Consider the following 12,042-nt stretch of genomic DNA (forward strand, 5'->3'; position numbering starts at 1 on the left):
TGTATACATCATAACATTACATGTTTTTTTCCTGCTGTTAAACACACTATTGTTAAATAAATAATAATAAAATTCTTATATGACCATATTTCCAAAAATGTGTGAACAAAAATGACAACATGGCTTTTAAAATGAAAATTTATTTTTTTCTAGGGTATCAGAACTTCCAGTGACTAAAACTTTACAAAAAACAAATAACAGACCTTATAACAGGCTTTCATTAACAATATAGCCACTGCCAGAATAGTGACACACATATTGTGTGTGGTGAGCACACGCATTCATGCACAACGAAGACAAGATTGCAATCATTTTAACTATAAATTTATGAGCTCAAAGTATGAGCTCACTACTGACTGAAATGTCCAACAAAAAGCATCAATTGTCAAATAATATTGATCACATTAACTAGACTAGATGTTTGAGGAAATTAGAAAGGGAACAACAACTTAACCCTTGTGTCTGATCAGATTCGTATTTGTTTGATAACTTTGCAGTGATGAGCCAACATAATATGTGGCATAATCTTTTAATTATCTTGTATTTTTTTTTTTACTCTTCATAAATTGTTTATTCCACTTCAGCCCGATCATAACCACCACATATTCTTTTTTTTGTCATATTTAACAACTCTTTTCAGAAAAGTGGGAGTATTTCATTACAAAAATAATATAAAAAATGGTTATGATCAGGGCTGAAGTTGAATAAAATATTTATGGAAAAGAAAGTGGGAAATTATTTCAACATAATCTTTTTATGGAGTTTTTCAATTTAGTCCCCTAATAAGAGTATAATACTTTAGTTTTCAGACACAAGGGTTAAATATAAACAATGGCATAGGATTTGAATTTAAACACAGTGGAGCTTAGATGATCTACAGTTGTCCACGACTTATCCTCCAAGGCATCTGCTATATAATAATCTTCAGATTTACTTAAGTGTTATTAGTAGGTTACAGCAGTAAGCATTAGTTTGCTCAGTCAATTATGGCCAATTCGTTTTATATTGTTTAATACAGTTAAATAAATAGATAAATGAAAAGCGATTTTTTTGGATTACCCCCCCCCCCCCCCCCCCCCGAACCGTGTCTTCAAAACCGAGGTACGTACCGAACCGTGGATTTTGTGTACCGTTACACCCCTAATGTTTCTATAACTCTCTCCCATATAACTCTCTCCCATACCCTTAACACCAACCGCTGAAGTGCCCTTGAGCAAGGCACTAAACCCCCAACTGCTCCAGTGGAGTTGCTCAGTGGCCAACAGTGTCAGACTATGGTTGTACTGGGGCCTAACAAAATTAATATTTGGTTTCAGGTTGGTTGTCAGTTTGGCCATGGGTAGGTAGGGAATTTATTTTATTTAATTTTTTTATTTTATTCTTTCCCACGGCGACTATGGATAGGGAATTTCTTTATTTAATTAAAATGTTCACAACAACATGGATGCATGTACTCTGCCAGCATGTTTAATATCCATAATACTAAATGTTTGACTAAGATTTCTATGAAACTTTATTAAAAAAAAAAAAAAAAAAAAAACGTTTTTTTTTTTTTTTTTATAATTTTTTCTAAAAACTCATAAAATATATTGGGTCGCACCTAAATCGGCAGGGTCGGTCGGCAACCTGAAACCAACTATTAATTTTGTTAGGCCTGGGCAGCTCCCAGGTGTGAATGGAACTCTGTGAATGTGAAGCAGGGCGTAGCTGAAAAAGAGCATCTGTGCTCAGCGAACCTACCCTGGGTAAATAAAGGTTAAAATAAAAAATAAAAAAAATAAACACTGCAAGAACAGGCTGAAGCATAAGTCATTCAAGTAGATGCCGTCCATGGAAGAACAGTGTCCAGGGTAATTCCTTGTACTGTATGAACCAGGGAAACAGTGTGCTGGGGTACCCCAAGTTTGACTCTGGTTCGCTTGACAATTAAGTTTGGGTCACTTCGGTTCCAAGAACAGGCTGAAGCAGCATATTCAAGTAGATGCCGTCCATGGAAGAACAGTGTCCATCAGGGTAATTCCTTGTACTGTATGAACCAGGGAAACAGTGTGTGCTGTGCTGTGCTGGGGTAGCTGTGCTGTGGTACCCTAAGTTTGACTCTGGTTCGCTTGACAATTAAGTTTGGGTCACTTCGGTTCCAAGAACAGGCTGAAGCAGCATAAGTCATTCAAGTAGATGCCAGGGTAATTCCTTGTACTGTATGAACCAGGGAAACAGTGTGTGGTGTGCTGTGCTGTGCTGGGGTACCCTAAGTTTGACTCTGGTTCGCTTGACTTAAGTTTGGGTCACTTTGGTTCCTTGAGATGCCTCCCTCCCGGTCTGGCGCATAACGAAGCCACTTCTTGACAGTTTCGCTGTAGTCCTGGTCGGTCAGCTTGGGGTCAAACTGTCGAGCAGCAGCTGATAGACACAAAAATAAAAAAGGGAGGAAGAGAGGTGGGTGAGATGATGTACGATGATAAGAGCACCCGGCCCTCACTTCACACGAGTGCGATTTTTTTTAATCACTCAATTACTCACTCTGTAGGTCTACAGTAACAAGCTACAGTCAGCATCCAGTTAGACTGGACAGGAAAGAAAATTAAGCAATCGCCTAGCCTGACACCATCTAGGCAATAAAATGTGTATCCATGCACCTCTAAAGCTCAATTACGTTGTCCATTTCTTATAGGTTGCACTTTCATCACTTTATTCCAACATAACACTTTTTTTTTAAGTTTTTGCAACAGCATAATTATATTCTGAATCACCAGCATCACCAGCATCACCACCTCACTACCTAAACTTAACCTATGAAGTAGTTTGCAGGGGAGGAAGCTCACCAAACATGCAGGCTTGTAGTGTGGTGTGCTTGAATGGCTTCTTGCTTTCTGAACAACGCTTGTCTTTCTTTCCAGCCCAGTTGAACCCATAGCAGTTTTCAACATCAGTCTGATCAGGTTCTCTGAATTGGTGCCTCCTATCAAAGCCAGGCGAGAAATCTAAATCAGAGAGAAGAAAATGAAGGCCCTGCGTTAGAAACAGCATAACGTTTATTTTATGAACACAGAGCAACCAACTTGTTTATACACACACTTTATGCATGCACTGATATTCCAGCCCATGCCAGTCATTAGGTTTAACCACATTAACCCTCCTGTCCATATGTAAACGGTATATTTGAACAATTTCAAAACGTTTCATAAATAGCAGATATACAAGCTCTAACACGTTTTGAACTAGAAAGTGCTAAACACATTTTTCCCCTGAACAAGACCACACTGAAACGATCTACATTTGATAAATGAATGCAGTTCAATAAATTACCATCTTTTGACGGACTGATTGCTCCATCAGTAATGATTCTGCCTCATTGAAGTCTTGTTCACTGGCGATTGGCAGCTGGAAGGGGAGCATAGTGGTTGTGGTGGCCACGCCGTGTCCCCTGGTCCCACCAGATATGTTGCCCTCAGCCAACTCGGTCTTGATGAACTGCACATCTCTCGATAGATCCTTCACCACGACAAGTAATTCAGCCAGCATTGAATTATTCTTCTGGATGGTAAGGTCTTCAGAAGAAGAGTTAAAATCATTAAGTGAGAAATAAAAATAAGCAGCAAATCACACGAGGAATTACACCATGTCCAATAGACTTGCCTTTCATAAGCTGCCCGTCATCGCCGGCCATCTGTCTACGCTGTGAAACACCAGATGGGGTGTTGTAGTTCTCTAAAGAGTGATGGTTTGTCCTTGAATTAGCAGCAACAATTAACTTATAATCAGTGAGGATAGCCTGCTCTATCTCTCTCAGTAATTTGTTGACTCTACGTCTTTTAGCCCGAGAATAAGATGACATAGTGATGAGGTGCTGTAGTCAATGTAATGGTACATAAATTGTGGTATTTACTTGGCTAGAACAGGTCTTTGCTTCAATTGCTGCAACGTGCGGCTTCTTGAAACTGGTACGTGATTCTGGAAAAAGAAAGAAAAAAGGGGGGAGGGTCCTGATTAATGTGCTGGATTGCAATGTGCAGGGTGAAACACTTGCATAATTCTACATTTTGATCAATATCAAGAGAGTCCATTATTATATTATTGTTATATTGTTCATTAGAAAATACCATGCATATAACCAAACGTCTAACTATATAGTCAATGTAATGGTACATAAATTGTGCTATTTACTTGGCTAGAACAGGTCTTTGCTTCAATTGCTGCAACGCGCGGCTTCTTGAAACTGGTACGTGATTCTGGAAAAAGAAAGAAAAAAGGGGGGAGGGTCCTGATAATGTGCAGGGTGAAACGCTTGCATAATTCTACATTTTGATCAATATCAAGAGAGTCCATTATTATATTATTGTTATATTGTTCATTAGAAAATACCATGCATATAACCAAACTTCTAACTATATAGTCAATGTAATGGTACATAAATTGTGGTATTTACTTGGCTAGAACAGGTCTTTGCTTCAATTGCTGCAACGTGCGGCTTCTTGAAACTGGTACGTGATTCTGGAAAAAGAAAGAAAAAAGGGGGGAGACATAAATGTCATCATGTGTATGTCATAAATGTCACTATGAATTGAAAATGGGGGACCCTGATGTAAACGAGACAAAAACATCTTTCTCTGGTCTGCATCCCCTTAACAATTGTGTGTATTGAGCCATACTGTATTGTACCCCTTCTGCAATCTGTTAAATAAAGTTTTCATTCATTCATTCAACATTAGCAGGACCAGTGGCACGCCAAACAGCCTGCAAACTACCTGGCGTTCTATCGCCATGCTCTAAGACAAACTCTAACCTTAACCAACTTCGAAAGAGTGCCTAAGCTTAAAGGGGAGATGAAGCATATAGCGATATAAACATAGTCATAGCATCAAATTAGTATTTAGATAAGCCACAGAAAAAAATCACGTTATAAAAATAAGCAATAGACACAATATTTCTGACAATGTGAATACATTCCCTGAGGTCCATAGATGTCCCTAGATACCAATAATATGCAAATGGTCTTTCGATTTTGATTACTATTATTTCATGTGAAATATTGCTATGTTATTGTGAGATTACAAAATCTGATGTGATATTACAGAGGATTTTGATTACAGCATTTTATTGTGAAATAATAATTAAATTATGTGAAATCAAAGGATACTGTATGAATGTCACTGTAATATGACACTCATAACATAATTAGTTATCAATAACCTACCTGTATAAATGTTAAAAGTTGTTGCAAATATGCTTTCCCCTCATAAATATACCACTATACATTAATTTCTTATATTAGTTTTAAAATGACCATTTAACAGTTTAACCTGTTCCACCCCAGGTGAAAATCAGTAAAAATGTATACCTAGGTAAATGGAATATTGCTCCACTTCTACAAGGGCTATTTGCATATTCTTGGTATCTAGGAACATCTATGGACCTCAATGAATGTATTCTCAGTGTCAGAAATATTGTGTCTATTACTAGGCTTGCTTAAATTCTGATGAAACAAAGGAAAATATTAATTATGATTTTTCTTTTCATCTTTGACAGTGAATAAAACCATGATAATAATGACCAAACTTAAAAAACTGCCACTGAGCTCATTCAGTACCCTCTTGAGATCATGTGTACAAAAGATCTAAGGACATTAATAAAGGGAATATGATCAAATTGAAGGTTTTGTATATACAGTACTGAATTCTCCCATCCGGACCAATGCAATTTGAAATATTATTATAGAATATAGAATATATGCTTATACATTACCTTATTATAGCCAATTCGCACATTTATATATATATACATATAGTATCTTTCAAATGGCCGAGTTCAATTTGGATATAGTATCACCAAGCGTGCATAATAACATATACTGATATTTAATGTAATCGACTGTACTTTTTTATTTCTCCCACAGTGTAATCATTTTGTAACTAATTTCAGATCTAATTATTCCTACATGATTACAATAGTGTGGAGAAACTGACTGCGTTTCAATATTTGTCAAAAACGTTACCTTTTGTAGCTTATTATCGCGAATCATAACAATTATTGATATGTTTCATTCAGAACGCCGAACTTTGAACGACCATAGCGGACCACAGGAAGTGTAGTTTGGTGAAATTTCAACACTGGCAGATAGCTAGCGAGGTCCTCTTGAAAATGGCCGCAAAAAGATTCCAATTCTGATCGTTCAACATTTTCATTTCCGCTTCCGGGTCAAAAACGCGAGTTGAAAAAAAAACTTAAAATGATATAAACTCACTTTTAACCTATTGCTAAACTATTGCCAACCTAACGTTTTACATTCTACATGTATTTGTGACATAGTAGTGATAATAATACTTGAAAACGTTTGATTTTAAAAACGTTAATTCAATGTTGCCACGATAGCCAGTTAGCCGGGAGCTAACGTTGATACCTGGCTGGTGCTGGCTGACTGGCTATCGTTCCGGGAACTAACGTTGATACCTGGCTGGTGCTAACTAACTGGCTATCGTTCCGGGAGCTAACGTTGATACCTGGCCTCTTATATTCTTATATGCAACAGGTGGATATCACTAAACACCAAAATCAAGAAACATTATAGCTAACTGCTAACGCTACTAGCTAAATTAGCTTCAGCTAGCAGGCATGCATAACGGTTAATATAATATTCTCTACCATGTAAAAACGAACACGGCACTACTCCACTGGCATTTGCAATCGAAAGCATACATACAACATACAACATAATCGACATTATTGCTATGCAGTACTCACCATGCAGAGAGACAATGGAGACATGAGGTAGCTAGCTGCCAGGAAGCTGCCGCACAGGTGCATTCTGGGAGGTGGGGCACAAGTGCAGTGCAGTCTGGGTGATGAGACAATGACGACAGCATACGTTGAGCAGCAGCCATACGTTGATTCAACATTTATTAGATATTGGCATTTCAATCATTAAAATGCAACCACAAAACAATATTGATTCAATGATATGTTTTCGACATTAGTCAATTGCTTTAGCGGTTAATGGGTGATTCAACATCAATCGTCGACCTTAACCAAAAATCAAGCATTGTGACCATAAATCAACATTGAATTAACACCTTTTGCTATCTGGGACATGAAGGGTGCCGTGACTGAAAAAAACGTTGAGAAACGCTGGTATATGGTGTGGCTCTTTGTGGTACCACAGTAATTTTTGTGGCTCTTAGTCTCTGACTGGTTGGCCACCCCTGATCTATGGTCCTGGGTTAATCTATAGTCCTGGGCTAATCTATAGTCCTGGGTTAATCTATGGTCCTGGGTTAATCTATAGTCCTGGGTTAATCTATAGTCCTGGGTTAATCTATAGTCCTGGGTCAATCTATGGTCCTGGGGTAATCTATAGTCCTGGGCTAATCTATAGTCCTGGGTCAATCTATAGTCCTGGGCTAATCTATGGTCCTGGGTTAATCTATAGTCCTGGGTCAATCTATAGTCCTGGGTAAATCTATGGTCCTGGGTTAATCTATGGTCCTGCGCTAATCTATAGTCCTGGGTTAATCTATAGTCCTGGGTTAATCTATAGTCCTGGGTTAATATATAGTCCTGGGCTAATCTATAGTCCTGGGCTAATCTATATCAATCAATCAATCAGATTTATTTATATAGCACATTTAACATGACACGTGTCAACCAAAATGCTGTACAGAGGGTAGATACATAGATACATATAGACAACAATCCCAACTCCGTTTTACGGGAGGGCACACAGGCAAGCACACAGGAAAACAGGGCATGAGTCAGTGAACGGGAAAGGCTAGTAGGTAGAAGTGGGTTTTGAGCCTAGATTTGAAGGCATCTGTCGAGGGGGCAAGCCTATTGGAGGTGGGGATGCTGTTCCACAGTTCAGGGGCTGCGACAGCAAAGGCACGGCCCCCCCTGATCTTGAGGTTAGACCTCCGGACTGCCAGGAGCCTCTGATCCGCTGACCTGAGGGACCTGGTGTTGGAATAGGGGGATAGAAGGTTTGAGATGTAGGAGGGGGGGTGACCATTAAGGGCTTTAAAAACAAATAGGAGAACCTTAAAATCTATCCTATAGCGTACTGGAAGTCAGTGAAGGGAGGCAAGGACAGGCGTGATGTGGTCTCTCTTGCTGGTTCCGGTCAACAGTCTGGCAGCGGCGTTTTGTACTAGTTGTAGGCGGGACAGGGAAGACTGGTTAATGCTTATATAGAGGGAGTTGCAGTAGTCTAATCTAGATGAAATGAAGGCGTGGATGACTCTATGAAGGTCTGCAGGGGAGAAAATGGCTTTGAGTTTGGCAATGGTGCGTAGTTGGAAAAAACATGCCTTTACCACTGAGTTCACTTGTCTGTCGAATTTAAATTGTGGATCAAAAATGACACCTAGGTTCTTGACATAAGGCTTGACCAGGGAGGGCAGGTTGCCAAGGCTGTTGGTAAGGGTGGTAATAGTTCTGGGTTAATCTATAGTTCTGGGTTAATCTATAGTCCTGGGCTAATCTATAGTCCTGGGTTAATTTATAGTCCTGGGCTAATCTATAGTCCTGGGTTAATATATAGTCCTGGGCTAATCTATAGTCCTGGGCTAATCTATATCAATCAATCAATCAGATTTATTTATATAGCACATTTAACATGACACGTGTCAACCAAAATGCTGTACAGAGGGTAGATACATAGATACATATAGACAACAATCCCAACTCCGTTTTACGGGAGGGCACACAGGCAAGCACACAGGAATGGTGCGTAGTTGGAAAAAAACATGCCTTTACCACTGAGTTCACTTGTCTGTCGAATTTAAATTGTGGATCAAAAATGACACCTAGGTTCTTGACATAAGGCTTGACCAGGGAGGGCAGGTTGCCAATGCTGTTGGTAAGGGTGGTAATAGTCCTGGGTTAATCTATAGTCCTGGGCTAATCTATAGTTCTGGGTTAATCTATAGTCCTGGGCTAATCTATAGTCCTGGGTTAATCTATAGTCCTGAGCTAATCTATAGTCCTGGGCTAATCTATAGTCCTGGGCTAATCTATAGTCATGGGCTAATCTATAGGCTGGGGCTAATCTATAGTCCTGGGTTAATCTATAGTCCTGGGTTAATCTATAGTCCTGGGTTAATCTATAGTCCTGGGCTAATATATTGCTTCTGGTTTAATGGTAGATTCTCTAATGCCATCAAACAGCTCCAGGTTTAGTATCACAGTGTGGATGTCTCTCTCTCCTGGCAACCTGCGCTGTGGACGGCTATAGCAGCCTCTCCCATCCCTCCTGAACTCCAGCCACGCCGTATGTCCTGACCTTTAACGTGTAGAGTACAATTTCACACCACTCACTTTATGGCTCCTGTCAGATTTGGAATTTATTTTAAAAACGATGACACTGTAAACTACGGATGAGTCGGTCGCAGTCAACCAGCACCCGGTAACAAGTCTGACCCTTGTAGCTCCGCTGGTCAGTGCAACCGCCTGTGGATCCGACAGTCCCTGCATGGTTCAAATCCACTCGGTTACAATGCTGCTATCTTCAAACATGACCGGCTGGCCTCCCGGTGTGGAGTGTGCGTGTTCTATATCAGGCACATGTTGTGGTAGCACACTGTTCCAGAGTCCATGCAGTGTTTAGTCATTAAGTCCTAGCGGTTCTCAAGTTCTCCAGCCGCTAGTTCTCCAAAGTAAATAGCTAGGATGGGTTAAAATCAGAGGATATATTTCTTTCATTTTTGCATAATAGTATTCTCCAATTATTATTGTTTGTTTTATAAATCTGTTAATTAGCATTTTTTACTTTGCAAACTTTATAAAAAAAAAGAAAATGAATAGAACATTGAAAATACCACCGTTAATCTATCACCCCCCCCCCCCCCCCCCCCCCAGGACCCCAGATTGACCGCCCTCCCCACCCAGGATCCCCCCCCCCCTTACATCGCTACGACACAAAACAACATATAGCACCCACGCATGAAGAAACAAAACAGAAACAAACAAAAAAACAAATAAATAAAATAAAACCCAGGGAGAGGGGATGTTAATATATAGTGAATATAGTGTATTGAGTTGATCTGTTCCGTGTCTCTCTTCTCCAGGACGAGAACGACAACCCGCCCAAGTTCAGCAAGCCGTCCTACATCGTCAAGATCCCTGAGAACATCTTCGCAGGTGAGTCCTGCTGAGTGGCAGTGATGTACGGTGAGGTGAGGAGAGAGAGAGAGAGATAGAGAGAGAGAGAGGTAGAGAGAGGGGGAGAGAGATAGAAAAGAGACCAAGAGAGAAAGGAGTAGAGAAAGAGACAGAGAGAGAGAGAGAGAGAGAGAGAGAGAGAGAGAGAGAGAGAGAGAGAGAGAGAGAGAGAGAGAGAGAGAGAGAGAGAGAGTAGTAGTCTCAGTATTGTCCGTCTGCCATCTCTACTATTAGCATATTCCATCATGACTATGTTTCCTCTCTAGCACTGTGTTACTGTCCGTCGGGCTCAGCTGTCTGTCTTTAGAGTGTATTTAAGTGTTTACAGAGAGCCAGGAAATTAACAGTTCAGGGCAAAGTAGCAAGGCTGCTTCATGCTACATTCTCATGTATTCATTCAGATAATTTTATTATAGATTAGTTTCCAATCGCTTGGGGGAAATTAGATATGTCATCTCTCTCTCTCTCTCTCTCTCTCTCTCTCTCTCTCTCTCTCTCTCTCTCTCTCTCTCTCTCTCTCTCTCTCTCTCTCTCTCTCTCTCTCAATTCAATTCAATTCAATTCAATTCAAATGGCTTTATTGGCATGACGTACTTCTACATGTTGCCAAAGCAAATGATTAATATTAAACATAAACATGGATTACAAACAGATATAAGTACATACAAAATATCATCATAAAATAAAACATAAAATATTACGGCGTAAACATGTCAGGTGACTGTCACTCACTGTCCCTCAGTTTATGGCAGGCAGCAACATAGGCTGCTGCTAGCTCACAGCTTGTTGAGTCCTCCCCTAGTAGGACTGGTCGTTTTTTCTGTATCTGGTAGTACAAGAAAACCTTTTGTTAATAATTAAAAACATTTAAAATGCGTTTCTCTAATATATTTATATTTTTCACATTTGGTGAGGAAGTGCAACTCAGTTTCAGGCTCACTGAGGATGCAATGACAGCACAGCCTTTGCTCTGCAGGAAGCCAGGTTTTCCTGTGCCTCCCCCTTTCAACAGCGAGGCTGTGCTCACTCAGTCTGTATTTTGTCAAGGTTCTTTTTAGTTGATGATCAGTCACCATGCTCAAATAGTCTGCTATGGTGTACTGTCGATTTAGAGCCAGATAGCACTGCATTTTGCTCTGTGCTTTTGTTTGTGTTTTCCAATAGGTGATGTAGTTTTGTTTTAGCTGTGTAGTAATTTGATTTATTCTGATTGGTGATGTGTTCTGTTCCTGAGGTGTGTTAAGAGAGCAGGTTTGTGGACTCAGCCTCAGGACCAGCTGGGTAAGGGGGTTCCTGCTGCTCCTCAGCTCTTGGCACTGCAGGGCTTGATAATGGTACGAGAGGGGGTCACTTCGTTTTAGGTGTGTCCAAAAGTTAATTGCTCTTTTTTGTACTTTTAGTATTAGTGGGTAACGGCCTAATTCTGCCCTGCATGCATTGTTTGTAGTTTTCCTCTGGACATGTAGGAGAATCTTACAGAACTAAAATATTTTTTTTACGCACAGTTATTGTTATGTTTGAAGGCTCACAGTGTTCCATTAAAGATACCAATTGAACACCACAGATACCACAAATTGTTCTATGAAAGAGAGACATCGAGAGGTTTTGTTTCAGATTTTTATCATCAATTACTAACGTCCTCGTATGAAACCCTCCACCTAGACTCAGTCTGGAGGAGGGATATACCAGACCTGGAAAAAGATTTTGATTGGCAAGAAGCCTGGGCAAATGTTCGATTTACATCAAGGAACCCGGACCATCAACAAATCAATCTTAACTATATTCACAGGACATACTTGACTCCTATAAGACTGAACAGAATGGGTCTTAAACAAGACTCCAAATGCTCCTTATGTACAAATGGGGACGAGGGGACATTTATGCACATGTACT

General features: G+C 39.9%; 1 protein-coding gene across 1 annotated transcript in view; it reads left to right on the top strand.

The window, feature by feature from the left end:
• Positions 1-12,042, top strand: part of cdh23 (cadherin-related 23) — a gene marked incomplete at both ends in the record, with an annotated part of 775,072 nt that overhangs the window by 554,250 nt on the left and 208,780 nt on the right. The window contains 1 exon segment of the mRNA XM_084321844.1: positions 10,056-10,128. Within this exon segment, the coding sequence (XP_084177970.1) occupies positions 10,056-10,128 (73 nt within the window).

The sequence above is a fragment of the Notolepis coatsorum genome, assembly GCF_963971535.1.
Source record: "Notolepis coatsorum genome assembly, chromosome: 9".
In the NCBI taxonomy this organism is placed as follows: domain Eukaryota; kingdom Metazoa; phylum Chordata; class Actinopteri; order Aulopiformes; family Paralepididae; genus Notolepis; species Notolepis coatsorum.